Source organism: Typopeltis vanoorti, chromosome 23, assembly GCF_054136105.1.
Source record: "Typopeltis vanoorti isolate ZY-2024b chromosome 23, IOZ_Tvanoo_1.0, whole genome shotgun sequence".
Classification (NCBI taxonomy): Eukaryota; Metazoa; Arthropoda; class Arachnida; order Uropygi; family Thelyphonidae; genus Typopeltis; species Typopeltis vanoorti.
This window is the reverse complement of record NC_143571.1, coordinates 97213462-97241245: the sequence shown is the minus strand read 5'-3', so window position 1 is coordinate 97241245 and position 27784 is coordinate 97213462. Positions and strand designations below refer to the sequence as shown.

Below are 27784 nucleotides of genomic sequence, written 5' to 3'. Positions count from 1 at the left end.
CATCCGGTCACCTTCAAATACTCTTACAACTACAGTTTACAGGAAACCAACATTCACAGTCGGTATATTCTTAAAGAATCAGCCCATTATCCTTGTCAAAAAATAGGAATTATAAAATGTCTAATCAGAAGAGCCAAAACTAATTGTTCTACTTCTAATTTTCTACAGAAAGAACTTTCTACTATCCAACAACACATGAAACTCAATGGCTTTTCCAAAAAGAGTACACAACATCTTCTTGATTCTTATAATCCACCATGAAACAACAAAGATTCAATACGTCGAGTTCTAATTCCATACATCTCCAGGATTTCAGAACCTATCTCAAGAATTCTGAAGAAATATGAGTTAACAGCTACATATTCACCTATTAACAAATTATCTTCCCATTTTCCTTCTCCTAAAGACAAATGCTCAACTATGCCTCTGACAAATTCCCTGCAACTGTGATCTCTCCTATTTTGGACAAACTGGATGCTCTCTTGAAAAAAGAATCCAAGAACATCAATCCTCCATTCATCACAACAAACCTAAAAAATCTGGATTGGCTCAGCACAGGATTGAAACTAACCACAACATCCTTTGGTCAAAAACTCGCCTCTTGCATAGATCCCGCTATAAATTTGAACGTTTATTCAAAGAAAGGCATTACTCCATCGTCCTAACCTGAATCGGAATGACTGTATATCTGTATCAAAAATCTGGGAAAGTCTAATCAGGATAACTCATTAATTCATATTATTTTTATGTTATTTAATATTATTAATTAATATCTTTATTTCAATCATGTCTCTGCTTAATAATATTCCCTTTAATACTTAGTGATATAACATCACTTGGCTTGTTCTATTTTTAAATGATCTATTGTTAGCATTCCACCTTGTATTTTTTTTTTTAAACTTTTCTATGGCTAATTAAATCTTTCTTGTGTTTACGTGCTCATATTATTCAATCTTTATGTCACAAGTATCCTTAAAATACTAAGATTGAATATGAAAATATGACTTCTGCATTACTTCAACCTTGATATCATCTCTTGGTCTGGCTCCCACTGAAGAGACCTCAATAAAGGTCAAAACCAGTCTGGGTAGTGACTCTTTCCATAATCCATAGCATTATGCATGTCTGCAAGGAGATGTGCTTTGCATTATAGGATACTAAGGCAAGTGATGTTCATGTGTTACAAAAGAAATTTAGAAAAGAAATTCATACCACCTTTACCACGAGTTTCTCCAGTCCAGAAAATACTTCAGGTGCAAACTTTGGTTTGCTTACACTTGGATAAAGGATTAAACTGAGTATATAATTTCTTTGTATCTTTAACAAATATATGTTTTATCCAACATTTATCAAATAACAAAAGTCCTATAATTCATTAACCTCATTAACCTCAAATCACTATTAGTCTTTCCTTATGGTGTTTGTTGCTGAATGAAAAAGAACATCACTGTAAAGATGTTTATCATATTCAGTCTCATATTCTTACACAGTAAACATTAAAATGCAATGATCGAGATTTGAGAGCAAGTCATCAGCTTGATTAATTTAGTTGTCAGGTCTCACTATAATGAGAGAAATTTATACAGATTCAAACAAACTACTATTATTACCATTAATGTGCTACACAAGAAATTTAGAAAATTTTGAAAAGAAATATAAAAATAATTTAAGCCCCCACATTCAACAACCAAAGAAATGAATGAAATCTTTTGCAGTCTATTGGTGGGCTTCTAGTTTTGGTACAGAAAACCTTTCTTATTTTGAAAATAATGATTATCAGTGAGTCCTAAATAAAATAATCTACCTCTTTATCCGACCTTCAAAACAATGATGACTCTTGGTTAACCAATTCTCGCATGGTAATTAACTTCTGGTGGAGTGCCATGTAATTGTACTTCAATTATTGAACCCTTAGTTATCAGAATTGAGCATTTTGATAGCTGAAGGGTCAAATAAATGGTAGATTACTGTAAATGTGGAACTACTTAAGTTGCATACCAAGTAAGAATTAGTATACTTACAAGCCTTCTCTATATCCATCCAACAGAGCTTGACAGAGAGATTTATTCTGAGGAATAGTCTGAAGAATGGTACCTTCTGTTGTTACATAACCAATTGCCCATTGACCTAGTCTCGTACAACTCAGCCTGAACACATAACTATAAAGAAGAAAACATCAAAATTTAATTTCAACTTTTAAATCTTAAGATAGCTATACTCAAATTGCATACTAAATAACACATTAAATATTAACACACTGTTCAATTTTTTAAAGTTAATCTAACAGATAAGCTTAGGTGTTGATGGTTATTCGTGACTTATTTTTCACGGTATTAACAACACTACAAACACTTTTATCAACAAAGATGTTTTATTAACGTTATATTTCGCTGATTTTCAACTCAGCATCATCAGAGCACAACACACATGTAAACGTGACAGTGAGTGAGTGCAACAATATAATTGTAAAAGACAAAAGATCTAAAGTCCTATTTTTGGCGCCCTCTAACGAGAAAAAAAAAAAACCGCAGTTATCCAGGAGTTTTTCTTAGGATAACCGTCTCCCAAATTTTTGGCAAATTAATGCAACCATATTTGTTAAGGTTGGGAGAATTCTTCAAAGCCATTGCTGATTCAAAAAATAATCTTTCAGATCTATAACGACTCCTAAATAGCATATTCGTTGATGGAGGAAAACGAATGTGCTATTTAGGAGTCGTCATAGATCTGAAAGATTATTTTTTGAGTCAGCAATGGCTTTGAAGAATTCTCCCAACCTTAACAAATACGGTTGCATTAATTTGCCAAAAATTTGGGAGACGGTTATACTAAGAAAAACTCCTGGATAACTGCAGTTTTTTTTTTTTTTTTCTCGTTAGAGGGCACCAAAAAATAGGACTTCAGTTCTTTTGTCTTTTGCAATTATATTGTTTCACTCACTCACTGTCATGTTTACATGTGTGTTGTGCTCTGATCATGCTGAGTTGAAAATCAGCGAAATATAAGCGTTAATAAAACATCTTTGTTCATAAAAGTGTTTGTAGTGTTGTTAATACCGTGAAAAATAAGTCATTTTTAAAGTTATTTGAATAGGCTAAGTTAAAACAAAGAGTTCAAAAAAGCAAAGGCCTGCATTTCACCTAATTTTTTTAATAAAAAGGAATAACCTAATATGTTAATCACCAGCAGACTACTGGGGTAAAAATTACGCATAGTTGATATCATGCATTATACTTGTATGGCTGATATATGGCCTAAGACTATACAGTAATGAGACAACAAGCATACTGAACTAATGCAATGACAAAGCATATTATATTTTAATTGAATTATTTAGGGATAACAAGACTAACTAGTTTTAGACAACCAGTACACAACAGTATACATTTAGAAATATGGCACTTTATGGAAGAGATGCTTATCACATTGGTTTGGTGGGTGAGCTAGCATTCAACACAAATTTTTTTGCTGAGAAACTTCTTGAATGGCAAGCAATTTCAAGTACAGTTATGTAAGCAATTTCAAAACAGGAAATTCAACAATATTTGTGTTTACATTTATTTCCAAAGAAGGTTATCCTAAGGAAGAAGACGAGAAATAATTCAGGTCATTAGAGAATGCAGTTGATATAAAGAAAACGGACATTCTGGTCATCATTAAAGATGTAAACAGCAGGGCAGGAAATGAATTCAAGACATACAAAAATGTTTCAAACATTGCTGTATGTCTTGGATTCAGAAATGTTTCAAAAAATTTGGAGAAAGGGATAAAGCTAATAATAATGGCAAGTGCCTGCTTGATATCTGTTCAGGAAATGGACTAGTCATCACTAACACCATGCTTCAGCATAAAGAGGTGCACAGATTCACATGAAGAGAATACACAAGAAAAAAAAAAGTATTATTGATTATATTATTAATAGTGATATCTTCACACTGTTTCAGAAATGAGATGAAATTTGAGCAGGATAAAAAACGGAATATCATATGGAAAAGAAAGGTATATAAGAAAGTTTTAAAAGGGGAGTTCTGCAGCAGTCAAAGGTGAACTGAAGATGATGCAATTTTATAAACATTATTCAAGGGGGGGGATGAAAAAACTTGAAGATAAGAATCAAATTTTGGAGATTCAGTGGCAATCTATGAAGAAAATATTGATTCAGCCAGTTCTCTGCAAGGACAGAAAAATCACAACTCTATGATGAATGAAAGAGAAAAAAAGTGCTGGAAAAGAAGAAAGCATATCTAAAGATCCTAGTATGTAAATCAGCAGAGAGCCTTAAGAGATTACAGAGAAAAATGTAAGCGTTAAGCTATGTGTAAAAGTAGCCAAACAAAATTCATAGGAAGACTTTGGGAAGAATATAGAAGATAATAATACACAGGGGATTATAAAAAGAGTGAAAGGTGACAGGGAAAGAACCAGAAGACATCCCTTTGTGTAAGAGTGTGATGAAGAAATGTGTGAAGAGTAGATTTTTTTTCATGGAGAACTGAGAGTAAATGGAACACATAGAATATGTTGTGAATGCAGGGAGTGTTAAAGACTAAGGTTCAATATGATAAATATGTTGTTTGAGTGAACCATCCACAATGAGTCTGCTGACTCCATGGAGTCAACAGACTCATTGTATGATGATGATTAGAATAATATTAATATTATGATGATAATTATTAGCATCAAGAAGGTAGAAAATGTTCAGAAAGCTATTAAAAAGAGTGCTGTTAAAAAAAAAGTTGATAATGAAGACATGAAAACAAACTAAAGATATTCTGGATATCTGGAGTACTTTTAAAGACTTAAATGAAACAAACAGTGACAGAACAGCAGGTAGAAAATATACAAGAGGAATGCAGCCAGGAGTACATATCAATACTTGAGGTAGAAAAAGTTATCAAACACCTGAAATGTAGAAAGGTTGCCAGAGCAGATGATATCAATCATTATAAGAGACTTCCAGGGAGTCAGGGACTCATCGAGGAAGGTCATATCACTCACCTTAGCCACCGTACCTCTGCCTTCAATTCATTCACACAACCTGCACTCACCATCTCCTAAGTCGAGTCATTCCAATCATACAGCTTTAAGAGGGGAAAAAAACCTGGCTCCTAACCATTTCTTGACTGCATTACTTCTCAACTTAGATGGATGCCTTTTCTTCTCAACTCCTATAAAATGAAAAACTTCATCCACTAGTATCCTGTATGACTTTCCAGAAGTTAAAAGGTCTATCACATCACCCCCCCCTCTTTCTCCTGTTTGCTATGTCTGTATTCCACACAATTCTCAATCTGACTTAATCTACATTCCACAATTCTGATATCATCTTTACCACTAGCCTTTGTACCCTTTACTATTCTATGCCCGCATCACCTCAAAAACCAGGAAACAATATCTACTAGTCCAGGTGAGATCAAATAAAGACATTCTAAAGAGGCAAAATAACTTCCCTATCCTGACATGTCAATTTTTCACTATTGCTGTTATCCTCCTAATTGTATTCACAGCTTGATCAATTTATTTCAAACACAATTAATTCTTCCAGTGAATATCACATTACACCAAATGTGCATAACTCTACATTTACTAACATTGAACTGACTGCCCATTTTCATATCCATAACTCCAGCCAATTCAAATCATTCTGCAAGTGTTGTATGTAAGCCACATTCCTGATTACTTTGCTAATCTTTGCAAAAAGCTGCAAGTTTCCTGTAACATCCTTCTCAATATCACAAATGTAAAGACTGAATAACAAGGACCAAGAATGGTGCCTAGGATATATCACACATGGCCATAAACACTGATCTAAATCACATCCTCAACACTTTCTCAGCCAATGGCTACCCCCCCAAAAAAAATCCAAAAAATTATTAAAACCTACAAACCACAGCCCCCCCCCCCCAACAAGGATTACTCTAAATCCATCACCATTCCCTATATCCGAGGCACCTCGGAAAAAATTACCAAAATCTTAAAAAAAAAACATGGCCTGACCTCCTGTTACAGACCTTACAGAAAATTGGCATCCCTTATCCGCTCCACTAAAGACCAACCACTTCCCCTAGACCTATCTGGTGTATACCAGGTCCCTTGCAGTTGTAAACTGTCTTACTTTGGCCAAACAGGCAGGACAGCGAATATCAGAATTTCTGAACACAAGGACTATATCCGTTTTCACAAGTACAGCCATTCTAGTCTTGCAGACCATGCTCTAGATACATGCCACAGAATACGGTGGAAGAAAGCTACAGTAATATACCGTATTACTGTAGCTTTCTTCCACCATTATTTGCTACAGTAATACACTGTAGCAAATACAAATTCGAAAGACTATTTATGGAATCAGCCTCAGCCCTAAGAAACTCTCCAAACCTCAACAAATTTGGTTGTATATGACTGCCCCAAATTTGGGAGGCTTACATCAGCAGACCCTCAGCCCAACGGCCAAAAACATCTACTTAGCCCGCTAGAGGGCACCATCAGGACTTTTAGGAGAACAATAGCTTAATCTCTTCATTCTCAGTTACTGTGTTGTATTGCCTATGTGCATGTGCCTTTTTTTGTAAGTCCCTTTTGAAGATGGCAACATGACGTTGCCAAAATATCGGAAATATTTATTAAAGTGTAATTTAATTTATATTCGTATCTACATTGTTCAATTCCTTAAGTGATTTAGTAATAGGATATATCAGTGGTCACTTTAAATCCTCCCTCAACTGAGACTCAAATTATACAACCAGGTCAAAAGCATAGCCAAGTTCAGTTTTAGAATCCATGCTGATATACCATCAGACCCTACTGCTGAATTCTCATTCTGTTTAGCTCCAGTATCTCTTACTCATACTGAATGCTACTTCTTCAGTGAAGAGGTAGAATTCAGCTTCATGTTGAATACACCAGGTTGATAGCTCTCAGCAAAACAGGCTCTCATTAGTTAATCTCTTCTACATCTGATACTCACATACCATGTGCATATCCTTTCACATTCATTCTTCCTTTTACTTGTTCAGCAGTTCAACATAACAGAATTCTTTTGGGTTCTCTTTAGCTTGTAGATCCAGTTTTTTTTTTTTTTATACTCAGGGAGCTTCCATACAATACTTGTAACTCTTCTAGTAACCACGTTTAAACTCGGCAGCCCATTTCTTAATTGTCAAAAACAAAGGAGAAAAGTGCCCATAAACTTTTATGAACCTTGAATGAATTTCTTTTGGCATTAAACCTTCTTTTACAAAGAATTTTATAAATTTTAACCATTTCTGTATCCTGTATAAAACAAAATATACAGACAACACTTTTGCTTCAGACTGCTTTATAAAACAAACTACTTGATAGAATGACTTGCAATTAAACATGGATGCTTATGACAGATGTACCAACTTAGAAAAAAATAAATCTCTTGCCAATAGTGTTGCCATCTAAGGTCGAGGCCAAGAACTTTTCAGACCATCCTTGTAGCTTCTGCAGCCACCAAAAAACCTGTTGTACGTTTTCGCATAAGACACTATGTGACCCTTCACAGCTGCTAACTATATTATTATTATCATGGGCAACTCAAATGAGTCCTTAGACTCATCGAGGGAGGCCCTAAACATCATGTCAAGAACTATTCAGCATTCGCACGGTATCTATCATACTTTGCTTTGAACTCATTCACAGTCACCCACAACAGACTCTGGCAGCTTATTCCACTCATTCACCACTCTCCAAGTAAAAAACCTAATTGTAACACCGTCGCTTACTACACTCTTGCTCAGTTTCCATGGATGGCCCCTAGTTCTCCTATTCCAGACCTGTTCTGAAAAATTTCCTCTCAGTTAATCTTGTAAAAATCCCTCAGTAATATGAATGTCTCAATCATACATCCCTTTTCCACCTATCAACCAATTTCTGTAACCCACAGATCTTCAACCTGTTCTCATAAGGTTCAATTTATAGACCAGCTATCATCTTGGTCACTTGCCTCTGAATCCTCTGTACCTCCTCCCTATCAAGAAGAAACCCTGGTGCCCAGGTCTCGGCACAGAAGTCAAGATGGGGTCTTATCAAGGCTCGATAAAGAGGAACGATAACCTGCTAGTCTCTGCTCGTCAAAGTATTCTTCAGTAACCAAGTGATCGGATGAGCTGATTTAACCACTTTTGCTATGTACCCCCTAAACTTCAACTCCCAATCCACCAACATTCCCAAATCTCTGGCTTCATCAATTTCCTGGAGTACAGTTCCACCAATGTGGTATACTGCTGGTAATCTTTTCAACCCAAAATGTATAACCTTACACTTTGCTACATTAAACTGCCGTCCATTCTCCTTAGTCCAGTCTGCCAATCTATCCAAATCATCCTGCAAAATTTTAACATCATGTGTATTCACTACTGCTTTTACTTGCCTCTGAATCCTCTGTACCTCCTCCCTATCAAGAAGAAACCCTGGTGCCCAGGTCTCGGCACAGAAGTCAAGATGGGGTCTTATCAAGGCTCGATAAAGAGGAACGATAACCTGCTAGTCTCTGCTCGTCAAAGTATTCTTCAGTAACCAAGTGATCGGATGAGCTGATTTAACCACTTTTGCTATGTACCCCCTAAACTTCAACTCCCAATCCACCAACATTCCCAAATCTCTGGCTTCATCAATTTCCTGGAGTACAGTTCCACCAATGTGGTATACTGCTGGTAATCTTTTCAACCCAAAATGTATAACCTTACACTTTGCTACATTAAACTGCCGTCCATTCTCCTTAGTCCAGTCTGCCAATCTATCCAAATCATCCTGCAAAATTTTAACATCATGTGTATTCACTACTGCTTTACCCGAAGCCCAAATCCACCCAGGCATGAAATATTGCTTCCAGGGAGGAGCACCAAAATCCTCTCTAAGATTGCTTGATTCTATCCAGAAGAGAGCAATCTGGCTAATTCATTATCCCCCTCTCACATACCCAATTCAATCCCTCTCTCACAGACATTCAGTTTCTGCCTTGTGCTTCTTCTACAGATACTTTCATGGACAGTGCTCTACTGAATTGGCCTCTATTATTCTTATGCTCTCCTCCGAAATCATTAAAACAAGAGCCACTGCTAACTAACATCCCTTCACAATTCATTTTGAAACTCACCAAACCAATTTCACTGCCTTCTCTTTCATTCCATCTACTTCAGTCCTTTGGAACAGTCTCCCCACTCTGCCTTTCCCAAAAATTATAAACCTCAGCTGTTAAAGCAAAATGTGAACAGATTCCCCCTTTCTTCTATTCCTCTTGTCCACACATGACACTAATGTGCTATAGGTCTTGTGACCTTTTACATATAGTCAGATATTAAAAAAATATTTCATCTTGTTGGATTCCTGATCCACATCAAACAGCTTTAAACTCACTACTGCATGAAAAACTGTTAGAAATTTTGCATTACAGCTTTCTATCTCACTGGATTCAAATCATCCAGTATAATAAGCAGCAAACCCCTCCTCTCCTGTGTATACGTACTAAAAATACTGTACCTTTTACACTCAATACCAGTTAGTATATCTGGCTCTAAGAAAAAGGTCTCACTAATGTCTATAAATCTTCATGCCACACCGTATTTACCAAGGCAGCGAACTATCCCTTAGTTACTCACACTGCCAGCATTTGTGTACCACCAGGCTTTTGGTATACTTACCACTGTAGTCTATATGATCAGTTGGATAATTTGCAGATCCCTCATTTATGAAGACACCCTTGCACAAACTAAATAAGTTTGAACCAGAGTAGCACACAATCATCCTCTCATCATAATCACCCTTCCTGATTATGTAACTCTCATATCATTAACACAGTTGCATATTTTAATCACTCTTATACACAGATTCTCATCAACATTCCTCCCATCAAAATCTAGTTGCCTTGACTCTCGATATTAGGGTCTCATACCAATAAACAATTTCCTCCAGAGTCCTGATACCAAACACATTCATTTGCAGGTCATCCCTCTTATATAAATCTAATCTTCCATCAAGTTTGTATCAGATGAGACAGTTTATGCACATCCAAAAAATCGCAATCATTACTTCTACACAGCCCGCACACTGAATTGTTTGACATCGTAACCCTTCTTAATTCAGTACTATCACATGGTCATAAAAGGCTAATTTTCACTCTTACTTTCATTCCACAATCCTTTCAAATCTTATCTCATGTTGCATTTACAATTAATTAAATCATCTGGACTTACCAAAATTACCAACTATTTTACATTTCTTTTCCATTTTATCAATTACATTTGATATTTTTGATTTTCACTCCCAAAAAACTTGAAGCAATAACATATTCATCAGTAGCATGTTTAATGAAGTCACCATACCATTCCATACATATAACATTCTTTTTATATTCTACTTTATTTACCTAATCAATTAATATTATCAGTGCCCATGGGTGTCTGATCTGATGCTTGTTTCACCATACTTTGCCATTTCTCTCTGCCCATTGCCATCATCAAATTCCTGACATGTACTCTCAAGGGGGGTGGGGGGAACAGGATATGAGAGTACTACATGGAAAATTTATATCATTACTAACTTCCTGTCTACAACTTTCCACCAAATCAGTCTGTTACTTCAGAATGTCAACATTATCAGATCTTATATTTTTATCATCTAAGGCACTTTTTACTGTATCAATCCACTTATATTATGGTCTTCCTCTGGGTCTTTTTCCTGCAAACCTGGCAGAAAACTTGTTTTGCTAATCTTTCCTCTCCCATTCTGTTTATGTGAATATACCACATGAGATTAGCTCTGCCAACACATTCCTAGATGCTGACAATGTCAAGTTCTTTCTTATATCCTTGTTTTAAATATGATATTGCCATTGATGCCATCTGTTCATGCCACTAATCTTTCTCAGGACATTCATATCTGCAGTCTCTAGTCTTTGGTCAAGTGTTTTATTTCTAATAAAACACTTGACAAAAAAATCTGTTTTATTTATTTCATAGTAAAGGTGGACCAAGCTCTCATCGAGTTGCCTCAGTCCTGAAGATACTTCAGGCGCAAATTTGTTTGCCTACACTTGGATAAAGGATTAAACTAAATTTATTATAGTCTAACCAAGTGGAAAATAAACTTCCAACATCTTTCTCTAAATCCAAAGTAAATTAATAATAAGGTGGTACACCTTTTGGCAACTCGTGTAAGTAAATATGACCTCTCCATTGCTTCTGCCTTAGTATCACCACTTCTGGGTCTGCCTCCCACTGACGAGACCTCAATAAAGGTCAAAACCGGTCTGGGTAGTGGCCCTTCCCATAATGCATAGCATTATACATGTCTGCAAGGAGATGTGCTTTGCATTATGGGAGATACTGAGACAAGGAGTGATGAGAGCTTGGTCCACCTTTACTATGAGTTGCCTCAGTCCTGATGATACTTCAGGTGCAAACTTTGTTTGCCTACACTTGGGTAAAGGATTAAACTAAATTTATTAACTTCACTCTCCTAACTTAAACAAATCTGATTGTCTGATTCCCTTTATGGAAGATAGTACTTTTTAAATCAGCTAATCTTTCCTAACTTTATTTTATGAAATTGTATATACAGCAATCCCTCGATTAATGCGCCTAATGCGTTCTTTAAAACGGGCATATTATCAAAAACGCACTCATCAAATATAATAACCTATGAGAAAAAGTATAATTTGTTCCTCCTCAAATTTATTTTTTTTTACCCTTTTTTTTTTTTTAAATAAAAGAATTAAAAAAAAATTCACCACAGAAACCGAACAGAATGAATCCATCAATTTCTTAAACTCCAGAACACACAACAAAATAGCCACGAAAATATACCACAAACCCTCGCATATCGGAAACTACCTCCATTTTCACTCATACCATCCATATTCTGTTAAAAAAATCTGTCATCTTATCACAATTCATAAATGCCTACAAATTTTCAACCAATCAGAATAATCTAAACGCAGAAATAAAAAACTAACACAGATCTTCATAAATCGCAACTATCCCACACAACTGATTAACTACGCAAACAAGACGGCAAAAAAACGCCAAAACAACCCAAGTACCAAAACGAACTTCCCAACACAAAAAATTATCAAACTACCATACACCCAAAACACATACAAAGCTTATAAATACATCTTCAAACATACTGACTATAAATTGGTATTCACCACAAACCAAAAACTGGCAAATCTCCTAAAATCCACCAAACCTCACACACAGAAAGAAATATTTGAACATCACAATGTAGTCTATAAATTTCCCTGCCAAAAAGACTGTAATATTACCTACACAGGTTCCACCATCAGGTCTTTATGGGCAAGACTACAAGAACACTACCGTGATTGTAACATCCCTATTCCAGAACATCTAAACACTAAAAAACGTAACATCAAAAAGAAAAATCGAATACAAAGCACAGGAAAAACGGAAATAGCTGTTCACGCCCTTGAACAAAAACATACCCCGCAGATCGACAAGGCCATCATAGTAGACAGACAAGACAATGAAACAATGCTAAGAATATCGGAAACAATAGCCATAAAATGTGACGCGAACTCTATCAACGTACACAGGCCCTACATAATCTCCGGGGTTTGGAAGCTTCACAACATAAAATTGAGGTCACAACCCCAACCAATAGGCGATAACACAAACACTTTAAAAACAGAAGCACCTACCCGACCTGACATAGCATCCACTTTCCCAATGTGTTCAGATGACGACCGAGAATAGTTAAAACGGACCGCACCCCGTCAACCCCCTTTCCCCTTCCCCCTATATAAATAATCAACCCTTTCACCTTTCCCCCACCCTACGTAATAAATATGTTTATATATATATTACGGAAAAAAACTCGGGTTTTTCTAATTTAATTCTCCCAAATTGCCTAACCCCCCCCCCTCCACACTCAATAGTTTTCGGACATTGCATAAAGAAGAAAAGCTGCAACACCCAGAAAAAGGTATGTGTAAATTTCTCTTCCTTATGCTACATATACGTTTTGGTAAATTTACATCTACAATGCCCTAAGAATCCGTGAGTAAATAGCCAATGACATTTAAACAGGGGCACTCCTAAACTGAAACAGGCAAAATAGCCATAATTATAATATAAAAGAATTAGAGTATGTCACAGGATCTAGTTAAAGGAAAACCATGAAGCTGAAAGACAATAATGCATATTGCCGGCCTGGTTGGCCGAGTGGTTAGCGTATCCGCTCTCCAGCCAAAAGGCAGTGGGTTCTAATCCTGTCATGGACATGGATGTTGTGATTGTCTGTGAAAATACTAGTGGTGGTGGTCGGCGGTAGATGGCATTGGTGTAGATGATGAAGGTTGGTGGATTGGTGGAGACAGAGAGTTGTAGAGCAGATACCCTCCCTCGACGAGTCTTTGGACTCCCTGGAGGTGTTACATAATAATAATATTCAGAATATAAAGTTCTTCTTAACAAAGAACTGAGCTAACATAGTTTGATGGTCATTCTATATATATATTTTTTTTTTTTTTTCATACGACTGATGGTATGGCCCTGTTACCTCTTCTGCAAATTTTACTGTTTTTATTTTAAAAAATTTTATTTTTTAAAACATTACTGCTTGAAAACTTCAATTGTATGAAAAATATTATCAAATTGTTTATGTGAGATCTCTTTTGGCTGACTGTCAGTGGTCAAATTTTTTTCATATTCTTGTTTCTTCCTGCTGTGCATCTAAGTTTAGCAGGCTAGAATTACTCAGAATTACTAAGAATGAGATTTAATTAACTCTTGGACGTCATCATTGTCAATCCCAAAATCAAAATCCAGTTCACACCCAATGTTGGCAATTTCCTCAACAACATTATCCAGTTCATTTGAAAAAGCCTCTAAAATCATTTGCACAATGGGGAAGAATGTGCTTTCAAATGGCTCAGATATTGCTAGCAGTAATTTCATTTGACTTTGCAACTTTATAACTAGGCTGAGATTTTGCTGATTTGGTTAAGAAAAATCTTGGAAAGCATTTGCTTCCAAAAAAGGCTGGTTTCATCAACATTAAATATTTGTTGATCATAATAGTTCTCATTCTTCCAAATTTCTGGATAATTTGCAGCCACCTCCTTATCTGCACTTGCAGCTTCGCCTATGATTCAAACATTATGTAGGCTATTTGTCTTTTTGAAATGCTCAAACCACCCAGCACTAGCATGGAATTCTTCTTTTCCATCATTGATAGCCCTTTCTTTCAAGGTTGAAAAGAGACTTAATGTTTTTGATTTAATAAGGTCAGTGCTTAGCAGGATCCCATTTTGGTTACAATCTTCAATCAATGTAAAAAGAAGTCTCTCTAAATCAATTGTTATAATACTTTGATTTCGAGTGGTCTGCATGCATGATGAACTCAAAGTAGCCTTATCTTTCTCTTTGTATTCAGTAGCTTTGCTTAAAATTGCTCTTATAGTTGATTACCTATTTTTTATTTTTGTCCTAGCTTTGCTCTGAACTCTCCTTTTTCATTTTTCTTCATTATTTCAAGTTTTTCTTCCAATGAAATTACTTTTCGAATATTTTTCACAGTTCCACGTTTTTTCTCACTAATTCTGTTACTCATGATTAAAGGTTGGGAAAATATTTTAAAATAAGAAAGTAAGGAAAACAATTGCAAAGGAGACACAAGATAAGATCAGCAAAATGCTATGCAATTAGCAGATAAATTCTGGTGGTGATTTAGAACATAGTATACATGGAAATAGTGTAGTATGCCATTAAAAAATAACTTTGTAAAATGTTTTAAATTGGTAACTAAATGATTTCATCCTGGTGAGTGTTTTTTTTAAATACTTAGCTATAAAAAAACTGTATAGATAGAAAATTTTTAAAATCTGTAACATTCATTTTTAAGATGTATATAGATGAACTAATCAAATTTTAGAAGCACATTAATTGCATTTGGGTATAGAAAAAAATGACGCACTAATCAGAGATGCATTAATCGAGGGATTGCTGTGTGTACGTGTGTGTGTGTGTGTGTGTGTATACTGTATATATATATATATATATTTTTAATAAGTTGGAAAATTTCATTATCTTTTTCAGTTATCTTACATTAGCTACTTATTAGGTGGTGCCTTTTGGAATTGTCTGTTAATGTTCTATTATCATTAAGCATTCTTGTACCGAAGATGTCATTGATGCTTAAGTAAAAATTCTATGATAATAAAAGAATATATTAGCAAGTTTCATTCCAGTATTATAATTTATTTAGATATAATGTACTTGCCTCTGTTCTGCTGGTGTGGCAACAAGACTCATTGCCTCTAGGTACCAGGAGGTGCTGGCTAACCATCTTTCTGGAGCAATGGTGGAGTTTTATGGAAATGCAACTGATTGTTTCTTCCAGCAGGAAATGTGCCATGCCATGCTGTGCATACAACACAAAAGTAGTCACAGAGGTTGGCATTAACCTGTTACCTTGGCTGGTCCAGAGTCTCAATTTGAACCCAACTGAAGTGATGTGGAATATTCTGGAGTGACATATATACCAGTGCAAGCAATCTGTCATCAACCTCCATCAACTGTTGGAAGCATTTGAAGGCCAAATGGCAATGTATCCCACCAGAACAGTGTCAGCAACTTACAGCTTTCCATGATGTGTTGAAGTGGTTATTGCTGCAAAGGATAGTCCAATATGTACTGACTGCATTCATCATGTATGGCCTGCCAGACAAGTAGTGTCCAGATACTTTTGCAGGTATGATATGAGAGGAGGTGATTTGCTGTGGAATCCATGCAACAGTTAGAAGAGAAGAGTGATACCAGGCAGTGGTGTAGCTAGAGCTTTTGCCGTGCAGGGCGGTCCCCGAGTTTGCCGCCCCTCTCAATACACACCAAAATTACTACAGAAAGTCAAAACAACGTATAGGAAAATAAATTAAAACACTATGCTTATTTTTGAAGTAAAACTTTATAATTTCAACATTTTAAAATGTTATTTTTCTTGCTTTTCTGTTAGCAAAATCGATGACATTGACAAAGTCTTTTTCATAATAATGTAAGTAATTCTTAATCTATTTTATTTAGAAAAACTCCTCTCAAAACTAGCAACACCTACAGCAATTGGGAGGAAAATTCGCAGTAGTATTACAATAACTGGAAATGAGTTCTCGAGACTGTATTTTAGAATTAACTAAAAGTTCAAAAAAGGTTCAAGTGCCGCCCAGGGCAGACCGTCCCCTCCGTCCCTCCCTAGCTATGCCTCTGATATCAGGTCAACTTTATATTTAGGTGCTGCAATGGTGCCATCTGTATGTGTGAGAGAGAGAGAGGGAGGGAGATGGAACTATAAGCAAGCAGAAGTTGCAAATGATGGCCTTTTTAAAGAGCCAGAAGGCAGAATTTCCATCTGGACAGGACCAGTTTTCCACTATCTGCCATTTGAGATGAGACTGGATTTGCTGATTACTGTTCTGCACTTTTTTTGCATGAAATCCAGTTTCAAACTAGGGTTTATACTTCATGCCACATGCAAGTATGCTGAAATTTTTTTCTTCGATTGTTTTGATACACCTTTTTTGAAAGCGTGGCTTGGAAATGGTTTTTAACTGAATGGGGAATGAAAGCCTTCAAAGGCTGGCAGGGATAATTTCTGTGACTCACTCAGAGGAAATATTTGGTTCAAAAGAGTGGAAGCTGTATCTAACCATGAAAAAGAAAAAGTTCTGAAGGTTCCCATTTGGTACCTTTGTAATGTGAAAGAGATTGGGAGTGACTGAAGAGCAGTTTTCTATGTGAGTGAGAAAACTTGTACAAGATTGTGACTTCAGTTACCAAGAGGAGAGGTGATCTCTACAGTATATCTGAAAAGAGAACTGGTTACTGCAAGAAGGGAGAGGATTATCAGGTATATGGGTTGGTAGTTGTATGATTTGGATGAGGTCGTTAATTAAGCAAATACCTCTGCATCTCATCCACCTGGTGATGGAAAAGGAAAGCTAGTTTGAGTTATTGACATTTGGATAGCTGGATTGAAGAACTGAGCATCAGAGATAAGAAGGTGAAGAGGCCAGATTTCAGAATTTTGAGAGAGCAGTAAATATAACAGATTAATGTTACTAAATGGGAAAAGAAAACCTTAATCCAGAGGAGATTAAAAGAAAGATTCTAAATTTGGCATTCTCTGGCAAGCAATGTCTGATCTTGCAAAGTCACGGGTGCCACCCTTCTGGCAAAAGAACTCCTGCAATGTGTAATTTGAACAGCATATGTGGTCAATGGTTGCTGTGGCCAAAAGTTGGGTTTTGGTCAAGAATAGGTGGTCTGCTCTAGATGTCTGTCATTTATGCTGCTGTTTGATTAAATCCACATATGATACAAAAGCTATTCACTAAATTTCAATTTCTTCCACTTTTTTTTTTTGTTTTTGTTTGTTTGTTTAAATTCTAGGTCAGTCCTCTATAATAAAACTAAATGAATATTATTTTAATTTAATTTATCTAATGAATTACAATATCTCTGGGTATAAGCAGTGTGGCATACATCACTTGTTTTCAGAAACACAGAGATATGGATTCGAATCCTTCATGTGGCAAGAAGAAGTTTCTTATTAGGCCTTCTGACAGCAATATCTTATAGCAGTAAGAATGATACTTTGGTTGGAAAGATCTGGATTCAGTTCCCATTATAGTAAAAGAGGAAAATTTATAAGAGATCTTATTTTAATTAATAGTGAGTTTGCAAAGGTGATAGGATTTCTTGATTTATATTTCTCACATTTATAGACACACTCATCTCACAGTCTCAGTTAACTGGATGTAAATGAAACAACAGCAAGTTAGCCAATCTTAAATGGAGACAGTAGGGTTCCCCCACTGGAAACTTTATTCCTAAAACAGACCTAAGAGCACACAGAAAGAGAGAGAGAGATGCAACAGATTTTCAGGAAAGAATAATCATCAGAATTTATCAGATTTACGAAAGCCAAATTACTTAGCTGTAACTAGCCTGATATGTAAATAGAAGACAATAGTACGTATTCCTATTATCACTGAACTCACAGAACATTTACTGAATTTTTTTTCTATAAATACTCATTACAGGTAATGGAGACACCCTTTCTAAAAGTTTTGTTATTAGTTTTGAAATGCTATGTAACACAGCCTTCTGTAACATCATGAAATTAATATTCTTTTAATTCATTTATTAATGTTTGCAATAATCCCTGAATTATCCAATTCTGGGAAATCAATTTTCAAATCATATATGGGTACAGTTAACTAAGGGACAGTTACACGGTATCAAAACTATTTGTTGAAAGTTTATTTTTCACTTGGTTAGAGTATAATAAAATTAGTTTAATCCTTTATCCAAGTGTGAGTAAATAAAGTTTGCGCCTGAAAGTATCTTCAGGACTGGGGTAAGGTGGTACAACGCCAGGGCAACTCGTTGCAAAGGTGGAGAAAGCTACCAACACTCCTATCTCAGCATCTCCTATAATGCAAAACATCTCCTTGCGGATATGTCTAATGTTATGCATTAAGGGAAGGGCCACTACCCAGACTAGTTTCGACCTTTATTGAGGTCTCTTCGGTGGGAGCCAGGCCCAAGTGGAGATACCAGGCAGAAGCATTAGCAGGTCATCTCTACCTATAGGAGTTGCTAAATGGTGTGCCACCCTTTTTTAATAAATTACTCTGGAACAAGGTCGAAACTAGTCTGGGTAGTGGCCCTTCCCTTAATGCATAACATTAGACATATCCACAAGGAGATGTGTTTTGCATTATAGGAGATGCTGAGATAGGAGTGTTGGTAGCTTTCTCCACCTTTGCAACGAGTTGCCCTGGTGTTGTACCATCTTACCCCAGTCCTAAAGATACTTTCAGATGCAAACTTTGTTTGCTCACACTTGGATAAAGGATTAAACTAATTTTATTATATTCTAACCAAGTGAAAAATAAACTTTCAACATCTTTCTCTAAATCCAGAGTAATTTATTAAAAAAGGGTGGCACACCATTTGGCAACTCCTATAGGTAGAGATGACCTGCTAATGCTTCTGCCTGGTATCTCCACTTGGGCCTGGCTCCCAATGAAGAGACCTCTCACTGATGAGACAAGTTCCAGATTTAGCGGCCCCGAGAGAAAGCTCCATGTTCCAGTCTTCTTTTAGATTCCAGTTGCCAGTTACCAGATCCCGAGAAAGAGCTCCTATTCCAGTATTGTTTGGTAAGAACCCTTCTAGTTTTTCTTTTGTTGGTTTTTATTTTTTGCGGCCTCGTCCCAATCGGTGCAGGTCCGTTTTAGGGTATTTCCTTTTGGGGACTGAAATTTGGTATTCCATTGGTAAGGTATTTGCTTTTAAACAATGTCGAAATTCTTGCCAAGAGTTCGTACTCTCGGGATCGAAATTGACCCAAACATCGACAAAGCGACGTTTGTGAGAGCTCTTCTCAAAGTCATCAAAGCAGAAAGTATTTACGGGCTTACCCCTTACGGGGGGGGGTAGATTCCAAATAGTAACAAACAACATAGAAACAAGAGAAATGCTCCTTAAAGGCGTAGAATGTGAAGGGAAAAAATACCTACCCTTCCTAGTCGGGAGTATTTTAAAATCCGTAATAATTGACAGGTTTCCACTTGAATATCTAGAGAAAGGGGAGGAAATCATTAAAACCATTTTCTCCAAGTGGGGGACTGTCCGAAACGTAACAATCGGACAAGACGCGGATATCCCAGAGTGGAAATCAGGGGAAGTGAGCATTTCAATCGATATGAAAACCGAGGTCCCCAACTTGATTTTTTTAGGCTCAGCAAGAGTAATAGTCAATTATCCAGGCGTAAGAAAACAATGTTTTCGGTGCACCGCTTTGGGTCACCTTAGCGCTCACTGCCTGAAAAACAACACATGCCGCAACTGCTTATCGACAGAACACACATTGAATCAATGTGAGTCACCGTGCCGTAAATGTGGGAACACATCCCATAAAATAGATATTTGTCCTAATAGGACCCTTGCAGAAAGAGCAGGAGGCGCCATAACACCTGCGGCAGTAGCCATTCCTAAGCTCACAACACAGGACTCTCGAGCTACCGGCCAAACAGTAAACGAACCACAAACAACTGAACCAGAAGAGTTTCCAGCCCTCCAACCGCCAGTTACCGCAACGACTACATTAGGAAATCAGGCAATAACTGGGAGGAACGCAGAAGGGAGAATTAGGAAGAAAAAGAAACAGAACACTAAGAAATCTTACACCAATGAATCGGAAGGCAACAATAACAGCACAGAAACAGAGGAAATGGAAATCAACACCAGTACAACAAAACGACCCATCACGCCAGAAGAAGAAAGAGAAATGAAACGAAATAAACAGGACACTGAAAGCCAAATAGAAGCCTCAAGTTCAGATGAGGATGAGGAAGGAAATGAGATAATATCGCGAAACAACACAGAAAATGAGGAAGAAACCTCTCAATCCAGAAACTAAGGAAGGAACAAACTTGGTTAAAAGCAATACTCCAAACGGCTCTGTCATTTTGAAGAACTTTAAGGGATCTCCAAAAACGGCAGGAAAACTATTTCAGATAATGACCACAAAAGGAGAGCCAACTTTCTTGCTCTTTAAAAGGAGCAATAGACTCATATGGGGAGAACTCTATGTAAAGGATATAACCAAGGTCGAGCCCCAGCAACTGGACAGTCACCTCGACTTAACAGAGGAGGAAAAACAAAACTTATGCGACACATTGAAGTCGCTGACACGAGTAGATCTGGAAAAGAGATACCCAGGGATAATGAAGGAATTTGAAAAAAGAACTTTACCAGTAGATACAAACACCGGTTCTTCTCACGCCATTACAAAACCGGTAAAAAGAAAAGAACCCCTATATGAATATTCGAATGTAACAGAACGAATCCTATTCTATCTTAGGAATAAACCCGAGATAAAAAACAAAGTCCACACAGCAGTACAGGAAAAGGGAGACGTGGGTTTGCAATGTGAAGGTGAGCTAGAGAGTCTTAGAATATGGCTCAAGTTTGGGAAAGTCTCTTACGACCGAGCGGAATGGAATGAATGCTTGAAGAGAATATGGCAACTTAATGATGAAGAGTCAGTACACGTACTCACAGTGATGGAAAACGTGGTAAAAGACTATGAGGTAGCGGTAAAAGATAGCAGGGCAAATATGACTTAAAAAAAAAAAAAAGAAAAAAAAAAAAGCCCCTTCTAAGTTTCTTGGTTCTATTTCTGTATGTTCACGCTTAATCCACATAGGAGGGGGAAGACCTGAGAACCCGAGCGGCGAAGGCTTACAGCGAGGCGGTGCAGCTCCTTGCGGGCTGCATCACTCGGGCCAGGCTCTTCCCCCGTTCTTGCAGTACTTTTATGTTAATTCACCGACTTTTGTTGTTCTGTTTATGTGTATTCTAGCTCCTTTGTCGTTTCTGTTTATGTGAATCTTAGTTCTTTTGATTTTCAATTTATGTGTGTCTTCCTGCATTTGTCTTTTCACTTCTTTCATCGGCCAGACATCTGAAGAGGTGGCTGGCCGGAGAACGCGGAGGAGAACGGATGGAGGGAGATGATGTCGGAGATCTGCTTGGTGCTGGCATTTAAGTCAGGCCAAGTAGATCGACTGAGGCCTCTTTTAACTATCTACTACTATCCATTCTACCTTTCCTCTCCTCTCTCACTATCAGGCTGACTCTCAGCACAACTTTTTTTTAAATCTAAAGAGGCCAGTGATGAAAGGCATGAACTCCCATTCTACCTCAATAAAGGTCGAAACTAGTCTGGGTGGTGGTCCTTCCCTTAATGCATAACATTAGACATATCCACAAGGAGATGTGTTTTGCATTATAGGAGATGCTGAGATAGGAATGTTGGTAGCTTTCTCCACCTTTGCAACGAGTTGCCCCGGTGTTTACCACCTTACCCCAGTCCTGAAGATACTTTCAGGTGCAAACTTTGTATGCTCACACTTGGATAAAGGATTAAACTAATTTTATTATAGGTATCAAAACTAAGCTGACATTTTAACCCACTCAAGGATTGGTTTTAAATAAGGATTTGGTTATAAGAAACATAACCATATATAACCAAATTATAACTAAATATAATGAGAATTGAAAAAAGGAAACAAATTAAAACAACAGATTGGCAAAACCCAAATTACCTGAATAAAGCTATTAAGAAATCTTGACAAAAAGATAAAAATAGCTATATCCAAAACATCTGTAAAGAAATAGAAAGACACTCCAACTCTAATGAAACAACAGATTTATTCAAGAAGGTTAAGGATCTTCTTCTTCTTCTTCTGCAGCTTCTCCCACTTAAGTGGGGTCACTGTTTATTATGAGTCTCCTCCACACCTTCCTGTCTTGGGCTGTCACCACATCCAAGTTCTTCATCTTCAAGTCCTCTTCTACCAGCTCCCTCCATCTCTTCTTTGGCCGCCCATGCTTCCGCCTTCGTTGCACATCCATCTGCATGACCCTTCTTCCCACATATTCGTCCTCTCTCCTCATCACATGACCAAACCATCTCAACCTTGCCTCCTGTATTTTCGCTCCTAAGTTCGTAACTTTCACTGTTCCCCTGACATAGTCATTTCTCAGATGATCCTTTCTGGTCACACCGCACATCCACCTAAGCATTCTCATCTCTGCTACTTCCATCCTGCTAATGTTATTTTTCCTCAGGGCCACAGTTTCTATAGCATATGTCATAGCTGGCCTCACTACTGTCCTATAAATTTTGCCTTTCAGATTGATCGGCACCCTCTTATCACATAACACTCCAGCCATCTCCCTCCAGTTCCTCCAACCTGCTTGTATCCTGCATCCCACTTCCTTCTCACCTCCTCCATCTTCTTCCACTGTCGAACCTAAGTATCTAAAGTCTCTCACCTTCCTGATGACATTTCCTTCCAGCTCCAGGTCTGTCTCCTGGCCACCGCCCACTGCGCAACACATATACTCTGTCTTACTTCTGCTCAGTCTCATACCTCTCTCTTCCAGTACTTTTCTCCATCTTTCCAGTTTAGTTTCCGCTTCTTCTCTTGAATCTACACACAGCAAGATGTCATCTGCATACAGCATTGTCCAAGGTGCATCTTCTCTCACCTCCTCTGTTACCACCTCCATCACAATATTAAACAGAAACGGACTTAATGCTGACCCTTGATGCAAGCCAACTGTTACTTGAAAACTTTCTGTCTGTCCCAAACAGGTCCGAACACTTGTCTTCACATTTCTGTACATTTCGTGCACCAACCTGACATATTTCTCTGGCACCTTCTTCTCCCTCAGACACCTCCAGACTTCTTGCCTTGGCACTCTATCGTATGCTTTCTCCAGATCAATAAATACCAGATGTAGCTCCCTTTGTTTCTCTCAATATTTTTCCATCATCTGTCGTAACCCAAAGATAGCATCTGTTGTTGATCTACCAGGCATGAAGCCAAATTGTTCCTTTGCAATCTCCACCTCCTCCCTCAATCTACCATCAAGAACCCTTTCTAGGATCTTCATTGTGTGGGACATCAACTTTATTCCTCTGTAATTTTTACAGTCTTGTGCATCCCCTTTACCCTTGTAGATGGGAACAAGAGTACTCTCCCTCCATTCCTCGGGTATATTTTCCTGTTGGCAAACTTTCATGAACAGGTCCCACAGCAGGTCAATTCCCTCTTCCCCCCAGTGCCTTCCATGCCTCCACTGGAATTCTGTCGGGGCCCACCGCTTTTCCATTCCTCATCCTCTTCATGGCCTCCGTCACTTCCATTCTACTGATGTTCTGCACCATCCCCTCAGAAGGCTGCCCATCTCCTCTGTGAGTCCTTGCATTTTCCTCATTCAGAAGTCCCTCAAAGTATATTTTCCATCTGTTTCTTATGTCCACATCCCTCCATAATACTCTTCCTTCAGCATCTTTGATCTGCCTCACATGTAAGATGTTCTTAGCTGCTTTATTTCTACATTTCGCTAGTTGGTAAATTTTTCTCTGTCCTTCCTTTGTTTCTATAATAGATTTAGTTTAATCCTTTATCCCAGTGAGAGCAAACAAAGTTTGCGCCTGAAAATATCTTCAGGACTAAATATAGTGTTGTACTATCTTATCCAGTGAGTAGTGCAACACCAAGGCAACTCGTGGCAAAGGTGGAGCAAGCTACCAGGCACTTCTAACCCAGTATCTCCCATAATGCAAAACACATTTGCTCTCACTGGGATAAAGGATTAAACTAAATCTATTATAGTCTAACCTAGTGATAAATAAATTTTCAACTTCCTTTGTTTCTAATTGATCATACAGATCTTGATATGCCACGGCCTTCGCCTGTGCCACAACTCTCTTGGCCTCTTGCTTTCTCTCTTTGTACACCTCTCTGTCCTCTTCCACTCTTGACTCATCGCACTTCTGCTTTGCCTTCCTCTTAGCTGTCACTGCCACTTGTACATCATTATTCCAGCACCAACCCTCCTTCTGCTCTCTAATCTTTCCAGATGTCTCACCAAGCACCTCGATTGCACAGCTCAGGATTACTTTTGAATTATGTTTCCACCAATCTTGTACACTTTCCAGTCCATCCGAAATCCTCTCTAACACTCTCTCCCTAAAATGATTCCTCACACTCTCTTCTTTTAAGCGAAACCACTTAATTGTCTTCATCCCATGGCAACCAGAAGTTCTTATCTTCGATCTTAATTTAAGGATATAACCAAAAAATTCAAACCAAAACTTAACATAATTACAGAGGAAAATGGCAAGATCTTAAATGACACAGCCAGAAGATGGAAAGAATATTGCACCGAGCTTTACAAGGACCCAGCTATTCAACAAAAAGACGAAGAAGCTATGGAAAACACGGAAACGGAACCAGAGATCCTCAAAAGTGAAGTAGAACAAGCAATCAAAAAATTAAGGAATAACAACGCCCCAGGTCCTGATTCAATACCAGCTGAAATGCTGAAAAACTTTGGAGAAAATGCAGTCAACTGAATACATGATTTATGCAACAAAATCTGGAAGATGGCCAAATGACTGGACCATGGAAGATGGCCAAATGACTAGTTCCACCATTATCCCAATCTACAAGAAAGGCAATCACAACAAATGTGAAAACTACACCATTGCCCTTATCTAACATACCAGCAAGATTTTACTACACATTATTAAGGAAAGATTACAAAGTTTTATAAACCATCAGATCTCAGAAGAACAAGCAGGATTCAGAAAAGGTCGAGGAACTAGAGATCATATATCTAACATTAGACAAATAATCGAAAAAGCAAGGGAATTCAACTTAAGCCTTTATCTATGCTTTATAGATTACTCCAAGGCCTTTGACTGTATGAGATGGGATATTTTATGAGACATCATTCAAGAATCAGGAATACCAAGCCATTTAGTAACCCTCATAAAGAACTTATATCAACAAAATCAAGCAACAGTAAGAATTGAAAATTCAGTGTCCCCCTGCATTCCAATTTGAAAAAGGTTCAAGACAAGGATGCATACTCTCACCATTATTATTCAACCTTTACAGTGAAACTATAATGAGAAGATCTCTAGAAAAGTGGAATGGAGGCATTAAATTAGGTGGTCGAACAATCACTAACTTATGATATGCAGATGACACAGTGATAATAGCAACAAATTAACAGGAATTAAAATCCATCCTAAATCAATTAGAATGGGAAAGCTTAAGCCATGGTTTATGAATAAATCAAGACAAAACCAAAATAATGGTTATAAACAACGCAGAAGAGATAGATACAGAAGGAATTGAAATTGTCAACAATTCGATTACCTTGGAGTGATAATAACAAAAAAAGATGGATGTAAAAAAGAGATAAGAAGAACAGCACTAGCTAAGAAAGTGATGACTGATTTAACTAAAATCTGGAAACACAAGAACATCTCCAAAAAGATCAAAATTAAGCTTGTAGAAACCTTAGTTTATTTGATCTTTCTCTATGCTTCTGAATCTTGGATAATGTCAAAAGATGACAGAAGAAGAACTGGGGCATTCAAGCTCTGGTGCTGGAGAAGATTGTTAAGTGTCTTGGACAGAAAAATGAACAAACAAAAGTATCCTAGAAGAACTGAATATCCATACAAGACTAATAAACATAATTGAAAAGAGAATAGTGCAATATTTTGGACACATATGTAGAAGGGAAAGCAACTGCCAGGAAAAAATAATCATCCAGGGTAAACCGTGTGGGAAAAGAAAAGGAGGAAAACCACCCTACAGGTGGATTAACCAAATATCAAGAATCACTGGACTTAAACTAGAACAAGCAATAAGAGAAGCACAGGAAAGAAAAAAATGGCGAAGCATCAAGGTCACGAGTCCTCAGACGTGGAAATCCGAGAGAGAGAGAGAGAGAGAGAGATAATGAGGGTGCTTGAAAAGACTGGTTCAAATCTGTCTATAATGCAAGGAACATCTAAAAAGACTATTCAAACTGCTGGTGAAAGTTTCATAAAGAGATGACACAGTTCTTCCCTATCTTCCTGCTGGCTGGAACTATTGCAAAACAGATATATTATCCCAAAATACATTCACTGACTGGTGAACCATTCTATCATTACCAAAATTAGTTTATAAGAAGCAAAGTTATTTGGCTGTAACAGACCAGTGGACCAAATACATAAAAAGGAAGACACAAGAGAATGGAGAGTAAAGCCTAATAGAAACTGCCTAAGTTTCTATTAGGCAGTTTACTACCTTATAATAACCATACTGTCATTTCACAACTGTGATCCAATATTGTCTATTTTCCTTGAGCAGATTGAATTAAAATTGCAATGAATGTAACTACAAGCTTATAAAAAAAGCTTCACCTGTATATAATTATTTATCAACAAACTAACAATTTTATTAATAAGTTTTTAAATTACCTTCCTGGTTTGTTAATATATTTCTGCAGCCTTGCTTTTACCTCATCATATGTTAGGAATGCAACATATCCTGGATGAGTAACTGCTAATATTTGCCAGTTCTGTAATAATGTTGACCATGGCTGGAATAACCTATAAAAATAAATGGTCTTCCTTAATAATGATACATGAAAACAAATATGCACATTATGGTTTATTAAAGTACAGAATTTAAACCCCACCCCACACACATGTGCAAAGAAAAAAAAAAAAAAATACTGACCTTGTAAACACATCAAATTCAAAATTGGATATGTAATCATTACAGGTAAGATCTATTGTTGATTTCAGTGCCATTGCTTCTAAACCAGAACTGATGGGATGAACCTGGTGAAGAGTTTGTCGGAAAACTCTCCATGGAACTATTGTGCTACAGGTAAAAAAAAGATAAAAATCTAAATTACATATCTGTTTGTTAATAAATACACAGCTATTTATTTTGCTGTCAAATAATGTATCAATAATGATAACAGAAATTAAGAAAACATCCTTGCTGCTATATTATCTACTTTCATATTAAGTTATCCATACTTCAGAATTTAGCATTTAATATGACTGAACAGTTATAACAATCTGTTTCTCATATTATCCTAGAGATGAAATCCAAAATGGGCACTATAAATAATAACTGTATTACAGGATTATATAAATAAATACAAGCTGAAAATGATACATATGTATATATACTTTTTTTTTTCATCTTGCTTCATAATTAACATTATGAATACAGAAACTAAAGTAAACATTAATATCACCCATATTGTAGATACCATGCATATTAACAATACGACAGATTATGAAAGGTAATCTTATCAAATACATAGCAGTAGCTATACAGGAAATTAGCAGCTTAGCTTCC

At 37.0% G+C, this 27784-nt stretch overlaps 1 protein-coding gene across 1 annotated transcript in view; it reads right to left on the bottom strand.

The window, feature by feature from the left end:
• The window catches only part of Cbl (E3 ubiquitin-protein ligase CBL), a gene marked incomplete at its 3' end in the record, with an annotated part of 439016 nt that overhangs the window by 353132 nt on the left and 58100 nt on the right, over positions 1-27784 (bottom strand). Inside the window, exons 2-4 of the mRNA XM_090412949.1 lie at positions 27149-27295; positions 26887-27018; positions 2022-2159 (exon numbers count right to left, since the gene is read on the bottom strand). Of these exons, the coding sequence (XP_090269075.1) occupies positions 2022-2159; positions 26887-27018; positions 27149-27295 (417 nt within the window). The remainder of the gene's footprint in view (positions 1-2021; positions 2160-26886; positions 27019-27148; positions 27296-27784) is intronic.